The sequence below is a fragment of the Dipodomys merriami genome, unplaced genomic scaffold (assembly GCF_024711535.1).
Source record: "Dipodomys merriami isolate MVZ:Mamm:240054 unplaced genomic scaffold, mDipMer1.0.p SCAF_644, whole genome shotgun sequence".
Taxonomy (NCBI): domain Eukaryota; kingdom Metazoa; phylum Chordata; class Mammalia; order Rodentia; family Heteromyidae; genus Dipodomys; species Dipodomys merriami.
This window is the reverse complement of record NW_027206229.1, coordinates 115,842-138,993: the sequence shown is the minus strand read 5'-3', so window position 1 is coordinate 138,993 and position 23,152 is coordinate 115,842. Positions and strand designations below refer to the sequence as shown.

The 23,152-nt window shown below is 50.0% G+C and overlaps 2 protein-coding genes across 5 annotated transcripts in view; one reads left to right on the top strand and one right to left on the bottom strand.

The window, feature by feature from the left end:
• LOC138815490 (E3 ubiquitin-protein ligase DCST1-like) overlaps positions 1-9,673 on the bottom strand; it is an 18,362-nt gene extending 8,689 nt beyond the window's left edge. The window contains exons 1-9 of one of the 4 annotated variants that reach the window (XM_070004917.1): positions 9,330-9,673; positions 8,960-9,085; positions 8,804-8,878; positions 4,096-4,224; positions 3,634-3,773; positions 2,452-2,668; positions 2,220-2,363; positions 1,045-1,166; positions 488-645 (exon numbers count right to left, since the gene is read on the bottom strand). In XM_070004917.1, coding sequence (XP_069861018.1) covers positions 488-645; positions 1,045-1,166; positions 2,220-2,363; positions 2,452-2,668; positions 3,634-3,773; positions 4,096-4,224; positions 8,804-8,878; positions 8,960-9,085; positions 9,330-9,393 — 1,175 coding nt within the window. In that variant the 5' untranslated portion in view covers positions 9,394-9,673. The remainder of the gene's footprint in view (positions 1-487; positions 646-1,044; positions 1,167-2,219; positions 2,364-2,451; positions 2,669-3,633; positions 3,774-4,095; positions 4,225-8,803; positions 8,879-8,959; positions 9,086-9,329) is intronic. The other 3 variants (XM_070004919.1, XM_070004920.1, XM_070004918.1) reach the window with 3 other exon arrangements.
• LOC138815489 (DC-STAMP domain-containing protein 2-like) lies at positions 9,654-23,152 on the top strand. Its single transcript, XM_070004916.1, has 15 exons — positions 9,654-9,938; positions 10,050-10,220; positions 10,532-10,633; positions 10,861-11,058; positions 11,681-11,746; positions 12,164-12,377; positions 12,536-12,693; positions 13,254-13,418; positions 14,701-14,868; positions 15,006-15,106; positions 16,744-16,874; positions 17,434-17,561; positions 17,861-17,954; positions 18,063-18,191; positions 22,934-23,152. Exons 1-15 carry the CDS (start codon positions 9,707-9,709, stop codon positions 23,043-23,045), a joined length of 2,169 nt encoding a protein of 722 aa, XP_069861017.1. The 5' UTR covers positions 9,654-9,706; the 3' UTR covers positions 23,046-23,152.

Here is a 23,152-nt window from a genome sequence, read left to right as displayed (position 1 = left end):
GAAAGAGGCCCAGGACAGCTCAGCTGGACATCAGGCTGGGTGGGGTTGAGGACTTTGTTCTAAATGAACAGAACGTTGCTGCCAACGCAGCAGGTGAGGGAGAATGAAAGCAAAATTGGACCATAAAAATGGCACAGAGTCAGAGCCAAGAGGAATATGAAGGGCAAGAAAAAAAAAAAGTCAAAGCTAAAGGTAAAAAAAAAAAAAGTCAGTGTTAGGAATAAAGGCTGAAAGGAGGTAGATGAATGAAGACACTTGCCCTTTTAAGATGGTGGGAGCATGGATCACATTTCTTCTTTGAAAATGTTCACCTGCTCTTTAATTTCGTGTAAACAGCCAGTCCAGCTTGATATAAAGGCAAAGACTGGACAGATTCAGAGCTGGGGTTGGGTTGGGTATTTCCATCCTTAAAGCCTCTCTTTAGGTCAGGGGTCCCATCCTGGGCAGCAGAAGGGACAGTGGGTGGGGGTGGGGTCCCATCACTCACCCATGGAGGACTATGAGGAAGGTACAGGACAGCAGCACTTGTATCAATGCGAGTGCCCACTCCAGATGGGCCTCCTGCCGTTCCACGTAGTCTCGCACCTCAGTGCTCACGTGCTCCCAGCTTATATTGAGGCCTACCAACCCAGTTTGCTTCTCTTCCTGGGGAGGGCACATGGGTAGACTCAGTCTGCTGCCATTGGCCAGACCCAGCAGCAGCCTTTTTTGTGTGATACTTGGAGCCCCATTCATACCCCAGGAGCCTCCCAGGACCTCAGGAATGATCACTTCACCTGCTTGTCACCCTCTGTGACAGTTCCCGGCACCATCTCACTCTTGGCTGGCCATTCTATCCCTAAGCCAGGTGTGTGCATATCACAGGCTAGGTACAATCTCTCTCCATACATTGTCCTGACATGAATACCATTCTCCGGCTGTCTCCCTCCCTCAGGTTACTTCTTCCTGAGCCTCTTATTTGTTCTTCCTCCTGCTTCATTCCCTAACGCCTCCTCCCATTCCCTATCAACCCGCCACTCACCCACTCATACTCCTGACTCCTACCTTTATGTCAATATTAGCTGAAAATTCCCCATTTAGACCATGGATAGACTGGTTGAGGGTGTCGTAGGTCTGCCCAAAGTTGCCTTCCACAGGGATGCGATTGCGGCACCAAACTTCCATCACTAGTGAAGAGTAGGGCTAGGTTAGGATCAGGACCTCTCCTTTCTGGTCCACAAGCCTGGACCTGGCTGGCTTGCCTGCTGTCCTGTGAGCCTCTTCACCGTGTGTGTGTGTGTGTGTGTGTGTGTGTTGGTTCTGGGGCTTGAACTCAGGATCTAGGCATTGTTCCTGAGCTTTTAAACTCAAAGCTAGTGCTCTACTGCTTGAGTCACAGTTCTACTTCTGGATTTTTGCTTGTTAATTGGAGATAAGAGTCTCCCAGATTTTCCTGCTCCAGCTGGCTTTGAACCATGATACTTAGATCTCAGCCTCCTGAGATCTGAGCCTGGCCTTCCACCATGCTTTTTGTTTCTCTGTCTATGACTTTCTACCTCTCTTTTTTTCCTCTCCATTGTCCTTAGATTCCTCTCCCCAGAAACAAGGCTCTGATTCCTCACCCTCATTGTTTTCACCTGTCCCGAACAGCAGCAAATAGCAAAAATGATAGCCAGTATTTATAGAGCAGCTCTTCTGAGTGCTGCTCTGGAATCTGCTTCATATGCAGTGTCCCCTTGAAGCCTCAAAATCCCTAGAGGGGCCACTAAGCTCCCATCGCCCTCTCTTACAATCCTAGCTACTTAGAAGACTGACATCTGAGGATCCTGGTTCAATCCAGCCCAGGCAGGAAAGTCTATGAGACTTTTATCCCAAATTAGCTACCACAAAGCTAGAAGGGGAGAGTTGGTTCCTCAAGTGGTAGAGCATCAGTCTTGAGTGAAAAAGGCTAAGAGATAGCACCTAGGCCCTGAGTTCAACCCCCAGGATTGGCACAGAAGGGAAAAACATCCTAAAGAGCTGATGATGATTATTATGCCCATCATCTTTCCAATGAAGAGATGAAGCCCAGAGTTAAGCTATAACTTATTAGGGGACAAGGTGGTTGGTAGGGTGAGTGGGCTCAGAGGATGCCCAGAGAATCTATACTTTCCCCCACTTGACTGCTTTCCTGCCTCCCAAATATGTGGTCCCCAAAGACTCAGCCCTGGTACTCCCTGGCCTCCTTCCACTGTGCGGACCCTTGGCAATGCTACAGAAGAACTTGAACTTCATCGGCAGGCAGACCAGGTGGTTGAGGATTGGGACCCAGATGTGTTTCATGCATTCGTTATGTTTTTGGTCAAACCAGCGGCGACAACTATGTATGCCTTGATTCACTACATCTAGGGAAAGAAGCAAGGAGTGTCTTAGGAGCACATGCCTGTACTTCGAGCCCAGCCCCGCTCTACTCCCCTAGGCAGGACCCCTCACAGGAGCAACGCATCTTTGTCTTCATCTCGTACATCTTCTGTGTTGACAAGGGTACTCTGATTTTGGGGGCCCCACGGACCCCTTTGCCTTGCATCACTTTGTCTAAGTCCATGCCGTCTTTCAGTGAGTAGCCAGCCTCACTTTTCACTTGGGCATCCAGGTCTTCAAAGGAGGCAGAGATGTTCTGAGTCTGTCTTTTCAGCGATTCTTTGCTACTCTGGAGTTGGAGTAAGGGAGGGAAAAAAGGAGGAATAGGGTGTCTGCTGCACCCCCAATATATATAGTGCTGAGTGCTGGTAGTGGGGCTTGAACTTGGCCTTGTTCTCTCAGTCTATTTTGCTCAAGGCAAACCATGGCACTGTATCACACACAGCTCCACTTTTTTTTTCTTTTTTCTGGTTAATGGGAAATAAGAGTCTCACAGACTTTCTGCCTGGACTGGCTTAGAACTTTGACCTTAGATCTCAGCCTCCTCAGTAGCTAAGATTACAGGCGTGAGCTACCAGTGCTGGCTCTCCTCAACCTATCTCTAGCCATGCCAAGCTCTGAACTCTTACCCCAAGCTGACAGAGAGCCAAGCCTGAGGCACAGCCTCTCCCTTCAGATTCCCCTCTGTTCAGAGTACTGGGAGGCCTTACCTCTCCCCAGCTGTGCCTCTTATCTCCATGGCCTCAGCTTCTCCTCAGGCCTTCCCTCCCAGATCCTTAAGGGTCAGTGGTTCTCAGGTCTTTGGAACTAATTTCTCAGATCATTATGCCCTCTGAATGTCTCTGACTTCTAAACCCCTCAGAGTCCATCTCCAAATTTCTATTTCTCCCTATTTCTCTATTAGTCCCAACTCCCCAGTCTCCAGTCCTCTGATAAACAATTCCAACTCCTTCAAAGGCCAATGTCCCCAATTTCCTAATATTCTAGTTCAGTGCCCCACACATTCTGGCATTTGGAAATGGGGGGGGGGCATGTATGTCCCAATGAATGGAGGTACTCTGCAGGCATTTAATGCCCCAGGATTAGGGTATATTCTGCAATATTTGGAGACAGCTCTACCCCCATCCCGTCCCCCGCCAAAAACAAATCCAGGAGTATCCCCATTGGGAAGTTGTAAATCCAGGGTCGCAGCTCCCTGTTCAAATTAACTCAGCCCTGGAGGGGACCATAGGCCCTGCTTGCACGGGTACTGACCAGCAGATCCTTGAACACTGCCCGCAAGGGGGCTGTGGAGACGCGCCAGGCCTCACGGGTGTTGTTGATCTGCAGCTCCACAGTGCAGCCCAGTGATGCTATCACTTCGTTGAGGTTGTGCCGAAGATTGGCTGCTGGCCCTGCAGGAAGAGGCCCAGTGTGTTACCTTCCTGTAGGGTCAGGGACTTCTCAAACTTACCCCCTCGCTTCTCCTTTGCCTGCAGACCACCTTTCAGAGCTACCCTGTGATGGAACTGAGTAAGCCTGTTAAGGGATCTTCTCATTCAACCTTTGACTTTTCTCCTGTTTAAACCAAGCAGGCCCAAAGAGCACGAATAGTTCATAGGAAGGTTGAGAAGCTCAGGATGAGATTCAGGCTGAGCCCCCATTTGATGATTCCTCTACCCCCACCCAGGGTCACTACTTCTGGTCACCAACTGGCACTCAGGGACACACACTTACCTGCATAGATGGCAGCCAAAGCGTATCCCATGACAAACAACCTGCCCTCTCTGCCCAGCATCTTGGGGATCAAGAGGATACTGGCACAGCGAATGTGAGGGGACGTCCCCCAACCTATGGCCCCCAAACCTGCCAACAGACCCCACAACATGGGGAAGCAAAGTGAAAAAGCTGCTCCTCGTGTTCACCAGAGCCCCCTGCCCAGCCCCGTTAGAATCCACCACCCTCCTCCCCCCATTCCCCATTGACACTGACTTAGATAGGACACTCATTCATTCATTCACTCACTCACACATTCATTCAACAGCCATTCAAGGTGCAGCTCTGTGCCAGTTTCTGGAAGGGCACAGAGAGATAGCTTGACGTGTGTGCACACGAGTGGGCATGTCATATGTCAGGGAAGGAAGCCAGCATTTCTCATAGCCATGCTAGATTCATGCTCACTCTAGATACAGAGTGAGAGGAGTGGGCGAAAGAAAAAAAAATTCTGGAAACAGGTACTGGAGCCTGTTTTAGAGTAGCCAGAAGAGGGGTGAGAGTCCACCTTGACATTTCCAGGGCTGACACCTACACCACTTACAGCCTGGCCCCTCCCTCTCATTAGCCCTTAATCATGGACTGCTGGTAGGTTCCAGCAGTTTCACATATGTCTCCCTGTGGTCTCTGCGAGGAGACAAGGAGCTCCTCAAGGCTCATAATCCAGAGAGAGAGACAGACAAGTAAACAAATGACTACCACGGGATGTGCTCAGGGCTGTAGGGAGGTGCTTCTGGGGAGAGCTGAGAGCCCAGGAGGGCGGGGGTATTTCTGCAGGGAGGGGTGGGGCTGGGAAGGCTGAGGCTGGACAAAGGAGATGATGTGTCAGCTGAGCCTGGGAGATGAGTAAGTGTTGTTAGGAGGCACAGATGGCAGTCCAGGCCAAAGGAACAGTGAGAATTAGCCAGGGAAATGAGAAGATTCTTGCGTGGATGGAGTGTTTGCCTAACGAATGCCGAAGCAAAAAATCCCAGATCTTTATCCTTCCCTCTGTATCCGCTGTCTTCCTAAGTCCCCATCATCTCCCTCAGAGTCTAGATCCTTTGGTGGTAGTTGGTAGGGACCAAACTCAGGGCCTTGCACTAGTGCAAGAGACTAGCACTCTGCCCCTGAGCTATACCCTCACTCCTTTCTTCTCACTAATCTCCCTACTTCCTCTCTGACTGCTGTATTTATCATATCAGGTCATGATCCTTCCCTGAGTAAACCACTCAGTACTTTTCTACTACACTTAGTAGACAGAATAGATGTTGGTGATCTAGCCCCTGCCCAGCCCCCTGAAGTGAGCTCATGTGACTCAGTTTTTCTCCCACCATGTGCCCCCACAGTGACCTGGCTGCTGCTCCTTAAACATGCCACACTCATTCCTGCCTTCAGTTCTTAGGGCTCGCTATGAAGGCGCCAATAGCCCTCCAGCCCTGTCCTTCACATGGCTAGCTCCACCTAATCATACAGGTTTGTGGCAAGCCCAGTTGGGTGCCACCCCTCAGGGTTTTTTTTTTTTTTTCCTTTTCTTTTCTTCCCCTGTCTTCTGTTGCTAAAACAACTTGGGTTTTGTTCAAGGGCAATAGCCTGGCCCTGCCCTGGCTCCCCTGGGGGGGGGGGGTAGGGGGAAATGTCTGGATTTGTCTAAACCAATCATGGCATTATAGGACATTGAAAGATACTTATTTGGTGGTCTTGGCCTTTTGGCCAAAGACTCTAGCTCAGACAATAGTTGACAAATAGCTGCAGTAAGCTCAAAGGAGAGCAAGAAGGAGTTTTAGATATCTTCTTCAGGTTCCCAACAGAGCAAAACTAGTGCCACTCCTCTACCCATGCAATTTATATAGAAAGCAGGGTTAGCCAGGCACTAGTGACTCAGGCATATAATCCTAGATACTCAGGAGGCTAAGCTCTGAGGATTGTGTTCAAAGCCAGCCCAGGCAGAAAAGTCCGTGAGACTCATCTTTATTTAGCCCAGAAAAATAGATGTAGAGCTGGGGCTCAAAGTGGTAGAGAGCTAGCCTTGAACATAAGAGCTTGGAGACAGTGCCCCATGAGAGAGAGAGAGAGAGAGAGAAAGAGAGAGAGAGAACACAAGTGCATGTGTGCAGGGTTGCAGGGGTGGGGAAGAAGCAGCTTAGAGTGTGTGCATCACCAGCACAAACACCCAGCACCACTAAATAAACATGTATATGAAAAGTAAATAAAAATAGACCCCCTAAATGTGCATTTTCTGGAAGTGGGGGGCGAAGCAGTTGGCACAGGCAGGCACAGGAGGAGAGTCTGAGCAGAAATGGGTGTCATTTGTCTAGCAAGGCGTGTCAGGAGTCCAAGACCCTCCAGGCCCTCTGCTGCAGGAAAGGGAAGCTGCCTCACACCTCCTGGGCTGGGTGCTTGCCAAGCTGCAGAGCTTCACCGGCCACTGGAGGGCCTGCCCAGAACAAGGGAGGGGGGCACTCAGCAAGTGGGGAGAATGGGAGTCTGCTTCTCCCCAGGGCAGGGGAGAAGGCCACCGCAAGATGCTCTGCTTTCACAGTTCGGCAGGCTCCTCTGGGACCAGAGGACACTCTGGGAGGCAGCAAACAGGCCGGGCTAGCAGAGAGGTCCTCCACCTGTGAGGGCAGCCTGCTGGCAGAGGGACCCCAAAGGACAAATGGCTTGCAAGAGCTAAAGGGGCTTCTTGGGCAGTCAGCCAAGTAGAAATGCTGTCTGCAAGAAACCCAGAACTGCTGAGGTCCACACAGCTTCCAAAAAGATCATAAGATAGCCAGGGTGTGAGCGACTACCACCCAGAAGGCACAGGCAATGGAATTATACCAGCTTTGGCGACTTCAAACTTGTGTTCCTTTTCCTCTTATTATTCTGACACAAGGAAAACCACAAAGGGAAGGAAATAGAGAAAAAAGGAGAAAGAGCAGGCCAAGCCCCCGTTTCTACTGCATGACCTCATGCAGGGGATGGGCCTGTGCTACGGCATTGAGGAGGGAAGACATTTGAAGAGAAGTAAGATTGAAATAATGTGGATGGATTGACATTCCACAATTTTACTGGGAAGATTAGAGTGAACTTCTGGTTTCTAAAAAGGGATTGTTCAGGGGCGGGGAAGGTGGCTCAGTGGTAGAGCGCTTGCCTTGCATGCCTGAGGCCCTGGGTTCAATTCCTCTGCACCACATAAGAAAAAAGCTGGAAGTGGCGCTGTGGCTCAAGTGGTAGAGTGCTAGCCTTGAGCTGAAGAGCTGAGGGACAGTGCCTAGGTCCAGAGTTCAGGCCCCACGACCAGACCCCCCAAAAAAAGAGGGATTGTTCATTCTTTTCTGATCTTTGGCATTCTATGAAGATGTGATGCCTGGAGTTACTACAGCCACTTTGTGATCTAAATGGAAGTGATGGACAGGTTGAAGATGACACGGAGAGAAGACCAAAGGATCTGGATTTTTAGATGGAGTTATTGAGCTGTTGAATTATTCAAACTCCAAAACCATCTTGCTTTGAAACTTTTTTTAATGTGAGATATGAACTTTTTGTAGGAGGGCTTTCTGTTCTTATACAAAGGTCTCTATTCAAATGTCACATTTCCTGAGAAGTCTTCTCTAGCTGCTCAAGGTAGGCTTGCTCTTCAGCCTTTCTCTCACATCTCCTTCTTTAACCTTTTTCATACCACTTGCCACCATCAGAAAGGCTCTTGTTTAACTAGGCACTAGTGACTTTTACCTGTATCCCCATCTACTCAGGAGGCTGAGGTCTGAGGATCATGGCTCAAAGACAGCCCAGGAGAAAAAGTTCCTAAGACTGGCAAAAAGCCAGAAGTAGAGGTGTGGCTGAAGTGGTAGAATGTTAGCCTTAAGCAAAAGAAAAAGCCAAGAGCCCCCACCCATGGCCATGAGTTAAAGCCATGGCACCAGCACAGAAAAAGGAGAAAGAGGAGGAGGAGGAAGAGGAAGAGGAAGAAGAGGAGGAGGAGGAGGTAGAGGAGAGAGCTCTTATTTAAATTTAAATTTCAGCCAGGTGCTGGTGGCTGTAATCCTAGCTACTCAGGAGGCTGAGATCTGAGAATTGTAGTTCAAAGCCAGCCTGGCAAGAATGTCTATAAGACTCATCTCCAATTAACTACCAGAAAGCTGGAAGTGGTGCTGTGGCTTGGGCTGAAGAGCTCAGGGACAGTGCCCAGACCCAGAGTTCAAGACCTGCAACCGACCAAAAATAACTAAATAAATAATAAATTTCACTAGTACTCAGGGCTTGGAGCTTGCAGGGCAGGCACTCTACTTATTGAGCCATACCTCTAGTCCTCATGTCTAATTCTCTTAAGTATAAACTCCAACAAAGCTGGTGCCTGTCAACCTTATTCATGGCTGCACAACTCAGTAAGTGCTCAACAAATGAATGAACTGAATTTCTCAGGAGGAACAGGAAATAAGCCAGAGAGGACAGAAGAGATGAAATTACAAAGAGTAGGAGGGTTTGGACTAGAGCATGTGGGCAACAGGGCAAAAATCCTTCATCAGATTGAGAGGGCTTATTGAAGGCAAGGGCTGTGTTTTCCTAGGTTGGGGCCAAGCTCAAGGGGAGGTTGAAGCTACAGAGTGCTTGGTCGGGATTAAGCTAGCTCATTGGCACTCTCTCCTTAGCACTTAGGACAGGTTGTGTTCCACAGGCCTCAAGGGGCCCAGTCTTGCCCAACACTTACCCACCAAGCTGTACAAAACCACCATCTTCTGCTCTTCATAGATGTTCATGGGGTTCACCAGGAGCTGAAAGAGACCTAAAGGCACCTGGTAAAATCAAAGGTCAACTGATGGGGCCCAGGCCTGGTCCAGCCCTAGCCCTGCTGCTTCATACTTGCCTATGGCCAGGAGTCCCCCCGTGCCTGCCCCCAGCAGGAAAGCTGTGGCAGGGAACTCGCCTGGATGGCGGCACAGGAACCGGTTACAGGAGATGGGCAGTCCCCAGCTCAAGAACATCTGCACCACTGAGAGATAGGATGGGTCAGCCACAGCACCCCCTCTGGCTGGGAAGGGGCTCATTAGGCAGAGACTCTGAAGAAGGGGAGTGGAAATAAAGCCAAAAAAAGGAAAGGGCTGGGCTGAAGGGAAGTGCTGGAGAAAAGGGACCCCCAACATGGGAGGAAGGCTGAGGGAATTGCTGAAGAAGAGACCAGATGGAAGGAAGCTGGGGGATGCTGGGAAGGGCGGGGTCTCTGGGGATGGGCTCACTGGTATGGGGTAGTTTCTTCGGCCTTCTTATTCCATTCCCATTCTGATTATTTGTAACAGCCATATGTCTGTCTCAAGGAAGCTTCTTGAGTGCTAGAAGTCTCCTGGAGGATTTCCTTGGCTGTGAGATTCTGGTGAGAGGAGGGAGGGGGCTACTGTCTCCTCTGCCTCACTCACAGCCCAAGTCTGAAGTCAAAGGTGGAAGATAAGCAATCTGTCCTCTCGCTGGTCCTTAGAACTAGGTAAGGATTCCAAGATACACAGTACAGGCCCTCTGGAATCTTAGAACAGGGTGAGGAATTCCAGGGCTACAGAACCTAGGGACATCTCCTGGAGACAGCCAGGCATTAGGTCCCCCAGGAGCCATATCCAAAGCCATGATGGAGGAGCCCAGTAGAGCACGGGCCCTGGTCCGCAGTGTGGGCGGCTTTACCCTGGGCTTGTCCTTGGCCACGATGTATGGGCTTCTGGAGCTCCTGGTGGAGGGGCATAGCCCCTGGGCCTGTCTGGTGGGCACTGTTGCCTTGGCAATCTTTCTTAGCCTGGGTATGGGATTCTCCCGTCAGGCCCGAGTCTCTGTCTTCCTGCTGCTTCCCCAGGCCTTCTCCCGTGAGTCTGACACCCCCTGGGAAGGGCAGGGACATAGGGGGCTCTGTGTAAGGCACTGGCTGCCATCTTTGGGCTGGCTGTCACATATTCCCCCGTTCCCCACCACCCCAGGACATGGCCGGACACTGCTGTTGTTGGCTGCATTTGGGTTGGTGCTACAAGGGCCTTGTGCCAACACTCTGCGCAACTTTACTCGGGCCAGTGAGGCTGTGGCCTGTGGGGCTGAGCTGGCCCTGAACCAGACTGTTGAAATACTAGAGCGGGCCAGGCAGCCCCTTGTCAGTAAGTTCCCCACCCCCATCTCCTCTGGCTCCTGGTCTCTAGCATCTGAATGATCTACAGCCCTTTAGCCTCATTCCTCTGTTGAAACTGTGTCCTATCCTCAACAGTATCTAGGCCTGAACAGAAACTTCTTGGCTCAGCTAAACGCTCTTAGCCCTGTCCCCTGGCCACCTCCACTGCCAAACTAGCCACCTCCACAAGCCAAGCATCCAGGATCCCCACCTCCCAGCAGCTAGCCTCTTCTCCACTCCAGATGAGAACTAGCTGCTAGAGTGGGAGGCCCCAAAGAACAGCTGCCCCTTGTCCCTCAGGTGCCCTGAGCAAGATTAAAGCTCTTGCCCAGAAGGCCAAAGTGGTGGCCGACCGGGTCCGCAAGTTTTTCCGGTCCATCATGGACGGAGTGAAGCACGTAGGTAAGCATGTTAGCACGTCTGGGAGGTCAACATGCACCCAATCTCTTCACCCTTGCTCCTGTCCAGGCTTGCTTGGGGGCCTTTCTTGGGCTCTGACTAATGTCCATTGAATATAGCACAGCTGGTCCCTGACCACAGGCCTCTACAATTCTGGTTGGAGTTCCTCAAGTCCTTGAGAGAGGCTGGGGGACTTCTGCCTTGGATCCCAGCCCCACACCTGTCCTCAGCCAGGGCCCTGCGGAATGTGTGGTACTGGCTCCTTCACATTGGTGATGTGTGCAACGCAGAGATGGGTAACCCTTACATGAAATGCACTCACGTGTTTGATGATGCCAAGGACAACTGCATGACAGCCATACCGAGAGCCGACTACCTGTGTCACGTGTTCACGCCCTTCAAAGTGGTGCTCTGTGGACTTGCCAGCTGTAAGAAAGCAAGGGGCTTCCTGGCAGGGAGGAGTGAACATGAGGTGTTGGGGAAGGTGGGAGTGGAATTTGGGGCTCAGCCAGGAGAGTAGGCCCAGGAGACAAGGGATATAATGCATAGGGAACCTCGAATGTGGGCTCAGTCTTGGGGGTGGGGTGAGGAATAAGGAGAAGCCAGTGCTGGGGGTGGGGCATTAACTAGAGGCTAAAGGTTCTTTTGTTGTTGTTGATGGTGGTGGTGGTGGTCATGGGGCTTGAACTCTGAGCCTGGGCTCTGTCCCTGAGCAGTTCAGCTCAAAGCGAGTGTTCTACCGCTTGAGCTACAGCACTGCTTCCGGTTTTCTGGTGGTTAATTGGAGATAAGAGTCTCATGGACCTTCCAGACTTTCCTGCCCAGGCTGGCTTTGAACTGTGATCCTCAGATCTCAGCCTCCTGAGTAGCTAGGATTATAGGCGTGAGCCACCAGCACCCAGCGAGGCTAAAGATCTTGAGCAAATGCTGGAGGCTGATAGGTAACACAAAGAACATGTAGAAGGTCCTGATGGATGAGGGTCCCTGGAAGTAGGAGTGACAGACCATGTCTCTGCCCCTCCTTCTGACATCAGCTCCACTGACTCTCAGTAATCCAGGTGTTCTGCATCATCCCTGAGTCCATCCAACCCTTCCTGCGCAAGGTCATCGGTACCCGTGAGTTACCTCCTCCCTGGCCCTGGCCACTCAGTGTTGTCTCTCATCCTGGTATGGCCATTGCCAGTTTGAGGCTTCCAGTCCATACATGAAAAAACCCAACAGCTAGAAAGGCCTGGATACCGGCCAATATCTACACAGCATGGATTGGGAAACTGAGGCCCAGAGAGGGGGAAGTCTTCATCAAAGCCAGATGTCAGAGGAGGAGTTGGGAACAGATTATGTAGTGGGGGTTGGTCTAGTGCTGGGTGCTCTGTACATATGACACAGATTTGTGGGGGGGCTTCACACCTTCCTGGTCCACCACAGGTCTGAGCCCTGGGGATTCTGGCTAATCTGTGTGGGGACAATCCCTATTTCTGGGCAGCAATGCTCTCTTAAATTTGCTCCCATCTGCTCTGGACCTGCTGGCTGCAGCTCTGAGGCGGCTGATTAACCGGGTGCGGAAGGAGTTTGAATTCAACATGACCTCCACCCACTACTTCTCAGTGGATCTCAATGCCTCCCGAAGCCTGTCCCAGGTGGCTCTAGATCTCCACGAGGCTGTCAGCCTGAAGGTGCACGGTTTCCGGGAGGTCCTGTCTCTGATGGGCTACACCATGCCTCTGTTGCTGACGTTTCTCTACCTCCAGTGAGGGGCTATGGGGGCCATTGGGGGAGAGCTGGGTTGCAGGACTGGGTGGTTCACAGCATCTTAGGAGGCTGAGGAAGGTAGGTAGGACAGACTGGGGTGCCCAGTAGGTCTGCTCATGGGTGCCGAGGGACCTCTTGTACATCCCTACCCTCTAGAGCTCTGTGTTACCGGTATTTCTACCTGAACCGGGACAGTTTTGACAACATCTACATCACCAGGCGCTTCCTGCATATGGAGACCGCCCGGTCTATTTCAGGACTACCCACAGTGCTGCCCCTCAGTGCTCACGAGGCTAGACGCTACATCCGGCCAAGTAAGGGCCCAGAGGACAGGGCCTCTCCCAAACCTATGGCCCCAACTCCCAGTCCAAAGCACAGGCAGGGCTCTGGCTGACGTGGGGGCAGGGCCAGAGGGAGGAGAAACAACTTATGCTTAAGGCCGAGGGGGAAACTGAGTCCTGGTCTAGGAAGGGCAAGGAAAGGACCAGATGGGAAATCTGGGGACATCCTGAATACCAGGACCACAGTGAGGTGAGGCTTGGCAGGAGTGGATGTGGAAGGAGGAAGGTAAAGTTGGAAAGGCTTTCTGAGGTCAAGAAATGTGAAAATACTAAGTACAGAGTACTTCTCCAGAGAGGAGGATTACCTGTGAGGTGGGAAGCAGGAGAGAAAGAAGGGGTCCTGGAGCACCACAGCCATAAGGCCTACACCTCTGACTATGGAGCCCCCACTCCTGTAGAACGCTTTCCACCCTTGCCAAAAGTCCTCACAGCCTCTTTCCTTTCCATCTTCCAGATGAGCAAACAGGCCCAGGAGCTGGGGTCTGGTGGGTAGGAGAATTGGGGAGCATGCTCTTAACCACTCACCCCTACAGACTCCATCCACCTGTCCCGAATGGAGATGATATTGTGCCTACTGGACATGTTTAACCTCATACGCCACATCATCCTTGTGATATTCCTGGTCTTTTTGGACTATGCTGTCTTCTGGGTGCTGGACCTGGCCCGGTACCAGCTCCAGGGGGAGATTGTGGCTCGAAGTGAGTACCTGTGCCTCCCCCTGTGCCTCTGCAGGCGATCCTCCTGTTCTTGGGCTCTCTTCTTCCTCCTGGAGTCTCTTCCTCTTTCTCATCCTCTGTGTGTGTATGTGTGTGTGTGTGTGTGTGTGTGTGTGCACGCACACACACACGCATACATGCACATGTGTTGGGGTATGGAGGGGAACTATCTGAATGTCCCATGTCACCACCACTCACCCTGTCCATATCTAGTAATACTTGTATCCAGGTCAAGGTCAAACTCTGTTAGATTGGCTTTGGTTCAAACACAGGCCTTTGTCAAAAGTGGTGCTTTAATCAAATTGCTAACCTCTCAGAGCTCATTGAACAATGGGATAACTATGGTCACTCTCTGGGTCACTAAGAAATCCATGAAGCTATGTGCCTTGAGTACCTACTAGACTGCTGACTGAAACTGTGCCACAGTCTACGAAAATAACATACCTGAATCTATGTACAAGAACTCAGACTAAAGAGGAAGAGAGGGTGTGAGAGAGAGAGAGAAAGACAGAGACAGAGAGACAGAGAGAGAGAGACAGAGAGAGACAGACAGAGAGAGAGACAGACAGAGAGAGAAAGTTGTGAGAGGAAAAATAAAAAGAAGAAGGGAAGGAGAGAAAGACTTAAGGCTAAAACAATAATAACCCATTTTTGCCCAGTATCTGTTACACAGTCAGCACTTAGCCATTGCTTTAAACTAAATGCTTCTGCCCATTGTCAGTGGCTCATACCAGTAGCTACTCAAGAGGCTGAGGTCTCAGAATCATGGTTAAAAGCCAGCCTGGGCAGGAAAATCTGTGAGACTCTTATCTCTAATTAATCAGCAAAAAGTGAAAGCTGAAAGGTGGAGTTAGAAGCAAAGCTCAAGTGGTAGAGTACCAGCAGAGCAAGCAAGCCAAGGGAACTTAAGGCCCTGAGTTCAAAGCCCAGTACCACCAGAAACAAACAGCTGGGCTGGGCACTGGTACCCATGCCTGTAATCCTAGCTACTCAGAAGGCTGAGATCTAAGGATCGAGGTTCAGAGCCAGCTTGGGCAGGAAAGTCTGTGAGACTCTCATATCCAATAAACTACCAAAAAAGCCAGAAGTGAAACTGTGGCTGAAGTAGTAGAGTGCTATCCTTGAACAAAAGAAGCTCAAAGACAGTGCCCCAAACTCAGGACCAACACAAAAACAAATAATAAATGCTTCTCTTTAGGCTTTCTCTCCACAGTAGGGCAGAGACCACCGGCCATGTACCCCTCACACAGTATCTCTATGTCAGGTCCTGTGGTAGTGTCTGTCACAGTGGAAGGGAGTGGCTATACGGGGAATATTTACCGTGACCTGGTGTCAGCCTTCAATGTCCTGCAACAAGGCAACATCACGATCTTATCCCAGCGCTGCCACCTGCACCCCTCAGAGCCGGACTTCAACAGTTACATAGTCATAGGTACCCACCACATTCAAGGGCCCAGGGGTAGGGAGTGGGGGAAAGGGGGAAGGCAGGTCAGGGTTGTGGCTGCCACTTTGTGCCACTGGCAATATTTACTGTACCTGCTGTGTGCGCCCCCCCCCCTCCCTGCCCAGGTATTATGTATGGCCTATGCTTCTTCGTCACTCTGTTTGGCAGCTATGTCAGCCGGCTGCGGCGGGTCATCTGTGCTGCTTACTACCCATCCCGGGAGCAGGTGAGGGCTCTAAAGCTAGCTAATCCCTACCTCCACACGAGGAGGAGACACTCAGCTAGTGGGTGACTGTCTTGGCTTTAGGTGCCTGGCAGCCCCAGTACTCTTGCTTCTGGAAGACCTCCAAAGCAGGTGATCTGAACTGGCTGGCTTGTAGGTCTCTGGGCCCTAGATGGGGCTGGAAGAAATGGTATCACTTGGGGCAGAGCTTGTCTTCAAGGTTTTGTTAAAATGGGAAACTGTTGGCATCTCACAGTGGGGATGGAAACTAGTTTATTGATTGGCTACTGCCTGCATGCTGTTCTACAAGAATGCCAAGATGAACAGTCTGGAGCTCATTCTTTAACCAAGCCCCACACTTTGTGTGTGTATGTGTGTGTGTGTGTGTGTGTGTGTGTGTGTGTGTGTGTGTGTGTTGGTACTGGGATTTGAACTCAGAGCATGGGTTCTGTCCCTCAGCCTTTTCTGCTCAAGAGTAGCACTCTACCACTTGAACCATACCTTAACATCTGGCTTTTTGCTGGTTGACTGGCCATAAGAGGACTTTCCTACCAAGGCTGGATTTGAGCTGTAATCTTCAAATCTCTGCACTGGCTCCCAGCATGCACACACTTTTAATGAGATTATTTATTTATTTTTCCATTTCTGGGGTTTAAACTCAGCTCCTGGGCACTGTCCCTGAGCTGCTTTTGCTCAAGGCTAGCACTCTACTACTTGAGCCACAGCATCACTTCCAGCTTTTTCTGTTTATGTGGTACTGAAGAATCGAACCCAGGGTTTCATGCATGCTAAGCAAGCACTCTACCACTACGCCACATTCCCAGTCCCTTAATGAGGTAATTTAAAAGGAGCTTTTATTAAAGAATGAGTCAAGGGCCATGGAAAACCAGAAGAGGGTTCCAGCTGGGGAAGGCCTCCCAGAGGAAGGAGAATTTTGGCCAAAACTAGGTCTAAAGGCAGAGTGGTGATGGCCAAGGAGGACATGGCAGGTAGATAAAACAGCATTTACCTGGGAGATAGAGATCAAGAAGATCAGGTTTGAAGCCAGCCCTGGCAAAAAGTTAGTAAGACTCCATCTCTACAACAAGTTGAACATGGTGCTCTTGAGCACATCGAACCTATAGGTAAGAGGATCTTAGTTCATACTAAGAGTATAAGACCCTACCTAAGGGGCTGGGAAGGTGGCTCAGTGGTAGAGCGCTTGCCTTGCATGCCTGAGGCCCTGGTTCGATTCCTCAGCACCACATAAGCAAAAAGAGAAAAGCCGGAAGTGGTGCTGTGGCTCAAGTGGTAGAGCGCTAGCCTTGAGCTGAAGGACAGCGCCCAGGCCCAGAGTTCAGGCCCCACGACCGGGCCCAAAACAAACAAACAAACAAAACAAAAAACAAAAAAAAAGGCCCTACCTGAAAAATAACTAAACCACAAAGGCCTGGGGCATAGCTCAAGTGATAGAGGGCACAAGGCTCTGAGTTCAAGTTCCAGTACAGAAAGAGAGAGACAGACAGACAGACAGGTAGAGAGAGAGAAAGAGAGAGAGAGAAAGAGAAATAAATAAACAAAAAACAAAGAAAAAAAGAAAGAGGCAGAGAAAACAACAGGATCAAAGAGAACCCTACCTATCACTGGTCTCCCTATGTCAGGAAAGGATCTCTTACCTCTACAACTTACTTCTGAGCCGCCGAACCAACCTGTTGGCCACAGTGCAGCGAGCGGTGATGCGACGGGGAGCTGACCAGGGCCACCTGAGTGTCCTCCAGGTGCTGGCTATCCGGTGTGTCCACTGTACCTTTCTATAAGACTGGGCTGAGAGTGAACTGAAGAAGGGCCAGAAGTCAGAATAGATCCCTTTCCCAGTGACTCTGTAGAGGGTGCTCATTCCTGTCCTTGGAAGGAGAATTGAAAGTGAAAATTCTTTGTGGGGCACTGGTGGCTCACATCTGTAATCCTAGCTACTCAAGAGGCTGAGGTCTGAGGATGTCAATTGAAAGCTAGCCTGGACAGGAAAAGCTGAGAGATTCTTCTTTCCAATTAACCACCCCAAATCTGGAAGTGGAACTGTGGCCAATATGGTAGAATGCTAGTCTTGAGTGCAAAAGCTAAGAGACAGTGGGTGCCCAAGGCCCTGAGAAGTTCAAGCCTAGAGCCCAAAAACATAAGAGAGAGGAGGGAGAAAATTCTTCAGAGTAGGGAGTGGCAGGAGGAAGTACAGGGCAATAGAAATAAAGACTGTTGAAGCTGCAGTCAGAGATGGAGATTAGACTGCAGGAAGACTTCCCCATCATTCAGAGGTTGGGCTACCCAGGCTGAGCTTCTGTGACTCCTCTCCTCAGGTGCCCTTTTCTAAGGCCATGTCTCAGCAAATTTCAGCTGCATCAAGCCCAGTGCTTGGGCTGTGGGAAGACAGAAGTTGAAGGAGACCTGGAGAACTTGGTGTCCTGTAGTACTCCAGGCTGCCCAGGTGAGACCCTGGCTCAATGTGCCTCTCTTGCTGGGACTTGCCTCCTCCTACTTCTCTTGTATCCTACCTCTTGAATCGCCTTCATTACTATGCATATTTTCATCTTCATAGATCACGTTCTCCAAGCTCTCCTTGATTCTCCTGGGTGTGCACAAAATTCATATGCAACAGACATTACAGTTGTGCCTTAGTATACACACTTGACCCTCCAGAGTGGGTCACTGAGGCAGGGGCTGGAAACCAGGGAGCACAGTGGGGTGGGTGAGTTCAAAGTCACTTCCCTCCCTGGCTTCCTCTAGGTCTCTACTGCTACACCTGCTTCCGCCTCCTGGAGAACACCTGTACCCTGTGTGCATCTCCCCTCTCCACCCTGGGGAACCTGGATGTGGAACTGTGAGTCTCTCAGTGGTAGTGGGAAGGCTGGAGTCTGTGGGGACAGTGGGAATCCCCAACCTTCTTCCAGGACATCTGCTGGACAACTGAGATGTGAGGCTTCTCCAGGGACTCTAGTGAGGAGGAAGGTCCCCAACTACAGCTGGCTACAGATGAAAGAAGGGACCCTGAGCAGGAGCCGATTCTCCAGGAAGCACTAGACAGGAACCTCTCTGAGGAGTCTACCACTGAGGCCAGGTGAGCAAGAAGCAGATGCAGGTTGGGTCTGGGAACTGGGAATGTGTTCCGTTGTATTTACCATAGGCTTCCTGGTGCCTGAACCTCTGCTAGGACTAGAACTGAGTGTGGGTGGGCAATTGAGGCTTGGCAAGTGCCTGCACCTCTGCCTGTGGAAGCTCACCTCTGTGTGATGGGGGAGAGTGACATCACGCAGACAGTGTGGGGAACACCCCAATAAAGGAGTAACATAGCTGGGCACTGGTGGCTCACACCTGTAATCCTAGCTGCTTAGGAGACTGAGATCTGAGGATCACAGTTCAAAGCCAATCTCAGTAGGAAATCTGAGACTTTTTAAAAATCTCCAATTAACTACCAAAAAGCCAGAAGTGAAGATGTAGCTCAAGTGGTAGGGTGCTAGTCTTGAGCAAAAAGGCTCAGGGACAGCACCCAGGCCCTGAGTTCAAGCCCCAACAAACAAACAAAAAAGCAGCATAATTGGGATGAGGTTATATTAATCAATGCTTCAAAGCAATGGTGAAAAAAGAGCTGGCTTTTGGGGCAAGCTGGTGGTTTGTTACATTAAGTGGAGGAAAGCATGCATGTATGAGTTTGGAGAATGTGAAACATTCAGAAAGGTAAATAAAGCCAAGTGGGGAGTATGTGTATGTGTTGGTCTGGATGGGACCTCCGAGAATGTTGGGAGCTGAGTTGGAAGTCTAAATGAGGAGAGATGGACAAGGACCTCACTTGCTACTTGAAGATCTTAGGTTATTTAGTGACATGATCATATTTGTCTTTTTTTTTGCCAGATGTGGGCGGCCGTGAACTCAGCGCCTGGGCGCTGTCCCTCAGCTCTTCAGCTCAAGGCTAGAGCTCTATCACTTGAGCCACAGTGCCGCTTCCAGCTTTTCTGCTTATGTGGTGCTGAGGAATCGAACCCAGGGCCTCATGCATTCAGGGCAAGCACTCTATCACTGAGCCACCGTCCCAGCCCCATATTTGTCTTAGCTAGCTGGGTTCCAGTGGCTCACACCTGTAATCGTAGCTACTCAGAAGTCTGAAATCTGAGGACTGCTGGTTCGAAGCCAGCCAGGACAGAAAAGTCTGATACTCTTATTACCAATAAACTACTCAGAAAAAGCTGGAAGTGGCCCTGTGGCTCAAGTGGCAGATCAACAGCCTTGAGCCCAAAGAGGCTCAGGGACAGTGCCCAGACTCTGAGTTCAAGCACCAGGACTGGCAGGGAAAAAAAAAAAAAAAAGAAAAGAAAAAGCTCAGGGGCAGCACCAGGCCCCTGAGTTTAAGGTTTGAGGGGGTGTGATTCAGTGGTAGACAGCATGTTTGTATATAAAGATCCTGGGCTTGATTCCTAGCACCACCAAAAAGAGTTCCACCAAAAAGAAGAGGGAGAAGGCAGCAGAGTAGAGGTTAGACAATTAAATCCAGAAAAAGTTGATATTGGTGGGGATGGAGATAGTAAGAATGAGTGGGATCTGTGATTGTTTGGGGGCAGGTGTTAAGACAGGCTCTAGAGAGAGAGGACTGGCCTGGTGAGAGATCCATGATGTGTCTGTAGGGCATCCAGCTGGAAAGCTGCCCAGCAGGGCTCTGGGTGGGAGGTGTCTGTTTTGAGATTGTTGGTATATGGAGTAAGAGAGGGTGAGCTTGACCATCTTGATAGGATTGAAGAACATGGCAAGAGAGGAGACAGAAATATAATTTTGAGGAGCTCAATAACAAACCTAAGAAAGGATAGGTTCGAAAATAGGAAAAAGCCTGGGCACTGGTAGCTCACACCTGTAATCTCAGGAGGCTGAGATCTGAGGATTGAGATTCAAATCCAGCCCAGACTGGAAAGTCCAGGAGACTCTTATCTCCAGTTAACCACCAAAAAGCAGGAACTGTGGCTCAAGTGTTAGAGTACTAGCTTTGGGGGAAAAAAAGCTCAGCAATACAGCCCAGACCCCAAAGTCAAGCCTCAGGACCGATACACACACACACACACACACACACACATGCACACACACACATGCACACACACACATTGTAGGAAAGCCAAGTACACTGAGAGAAGGTGAAATGATAGGGACTGAAGTCTGGCCATTGAACCCTGTTGAGATCATTGCTGCAGGAACATCAAGGCATTAGGAAAGCCAAAACCAGATCATGATGGGTTGAAGAGTGCTAGAGAGGACTCAGAAACAGGCACAAGGCTTCTGCACCACTATCAGAAGTCTGAAAATTCCTTTACTATAACCATTGTAATTATGAATAAGAAGCATTTTATTTTTTTAGATAAAGTCTCACTGTGTAGCCTAACTTGGTCTCAAAGTATAGATCTTCCTGCCTCTGCCTCTCAAGTATTAGGATTATGGGTGTATACATAGGCACCTAGCTCAAAAACAGGAAGCTTGATGGAAAAAGTTAGCTTCATGACTTGGAATGTGACTCAGTGATAAAGCACTTGGCTAGCTTGCTTGAGGTCATGGGTTCGATTCCCAGCACCACCACTAAGAAATAAATAAATAAAAGCACTTCACACATGACAGTAACTTGTAAAAAGGGACTCAGCACTAATTAATATTTCTTTTTTTTTTTTTTCTGTCGGTCGTGGGGCTTGCGCTATGGGCCTGAGCGCTGTCCCTCAGCTCTTCAGCTCAAGGCTAGCACTCTACCACTTGAGCTACAACACCACTTTGGTTTTCTGGTGGTTTATTGGAGATAAAGTTTCATGGATTTTCCTGCCTGGGCTGGCTTTGAACCTCGATCCTCAGATCTCAGCCTCCTGAGTAGCTAGGATTACAGGTGTGAGCCACCCGCACCCGGCTCACTAATTGATATTTCTATATCCAAGTACAGAAAGAGCTGTGAGTTTAGGAAGTGGAAAAGAGAGAATACTGAAGATGAGATGGGTTCTAGGCCAGGTAGAAGAGTTTCAGGCTTAGCTGAGGCAGAGGAGAGTGGCAGTCCCTCTCCTCAGAACTGAGCCTGCTCTTCCCTGATGGCCTCTTTTCTCTGGGGAGTAGGAGGCAAGGGCACTTACTGAGAGAGCAAAGGGGATGGCTGGGAGTGGCATGAGGATTTCAAGGAGTGGGTGGTGGCAGCTGAAATACCTGCCTTAGGGAGTGTGCAAAGAAGCTGACTGGGGAGTTTAAGAGATATCCAGGTAGAGTTAAAGGCTCAGGTGATGTTGAAAACTGTAGCCTGTAATGACTGCTCTAGTGGGTTGGTTTTGGTTTACTCTGGCAAATGTTTAAGCCATGAATAGACTTCAATGGTTAAAGACTTTCTGAGTGGGCCAAGGGAAAGATACTTTTTAGCAGAGAGTAGATGTGTTCAGAAAAAGAATGTCTTAAGGTATTGGTCTTGGAGAAGACCAGGAGTTGAGGAGTTAAGGCCCTAGGGGGCAGTCTGGAGATTATATCCTCATAAGTAAGATGTTAGAGCAGGGGCAATGGCCAGGAGGAAGAGCTGGCAGGATAGGAGGGCCTCAGAGAATGGGCGATGGCCAAGGGATATCTCAGGATATCTGAGTGGGAGCAGAGGTGAAGGTTATCAGGGCCAAGGAGGTTATGACGGGGAGAAGAGTTAGGTTCCCCGTGAGGAGGCTGCGGGACCACACAAGCAGCCAACAGCTATGGTTGGCATCTTGGGTGGAGATGATAAGGTATTCAGGATGCCTAACTGTCCTAGTGCCAGTGATGGAGATGCTGTGGCAGCCAGGAGCTTTGAAAACAAAACAAAATAAAACAAAAACCCAAAACAAACAAACCCTATAGGCCAGCTGCGTTTGAGAAGAATAAGCTGCCTGCATTTGGGAGGACTACAAAAGAAAACTGTCCAGTGAGCACATTCCAGTGTGAGCGGTGGAGGACATGAATGAGATGAATGGCTGAAGGGAAGGCAAAGTTTTCTGTGAGAGTTTACAGAGGGTCCAGTACAATTAAAAGCTGGATATTGGTGGCTCACATCTGTAATCCTAGCTACTCAGGAGGGTAAGCTCTGAGGATCAAGGTTTCTTTCTTTCTTTTTGCCAGTCTTGGGCTTAAACTCTGGGCCTGGGCTCGCTCCCTCGGCTCTTCAGCTCAAGGCAAGCACTCTACCACTTGAGCCACAGCACCACTTCCGGGTTTCTGGTGGTTTCTTGGAGATAACAGTCTTCCGGACTTTCCTGCCCAGGCTGGCTTTGAACTGTGATCCTCAGTTCTCAGCCTCCTTAGTAGCTAGGATTATAGGTGTGAGCCACTGGTACCCAGCAGGATCAAGATTTAAAGCCAGCTTGGGCAGACAAACCTGAGAGATTCTTATCTCCAATGAACGAGCAAAAACATAGAAGTGGAGGTTTGACTCCAGTGGTAGAGCACCAGCCTTGAGCAAAAAACTAAGGGAGAGTATGCTGGCCTTGAGTTTAAGCCCCAGTATTGGTACAAAACAGGTTAAAAAAAAGAAGAAGAACAAAAACCACAACTGGTTCTGTCAGGGAGCAGCTGAAGCTTGGGCAGGGATGACTGCTACGGCTGCTAGAGGTTCTGCCCTTCCTGGCTATGTGGTCTTAGGAAAGTCTGTCCCCCATAACTGTCCCTCAGCAGCAGCCTAAAGTCAGAAGATATTTCCATGCACAGATGGGTCATTAACTAGAAGAACTGGCTGGTTACAACCAGGAGCCCGGCTTGAACAGATGAGACAGGAGCAGGGGCAGGCAGGCACCTGTGAAAACAGAATGTAGGAGACAAGGGCTGCTCTCCCCCTCTTCTCCCTAGCGACTTGGATGAGAAGACTCTGAAACAGGAGTATCCACAGCAGGTCCTACCTGAAGCCCATCAGTCGGCTGAGTCTCTCGTCCTGGAAGAGCAATTCTCAGATAATTTCTGAGGTGGTCCCTCAGAAATCTTCTGCCTCCAAAGTAGACTCCTCAGGAGCCTCAAAGTCCTGTCACCTCCCTTCCTGATCCCTCCCTTCCATTCCAAAAATAAAGGAAC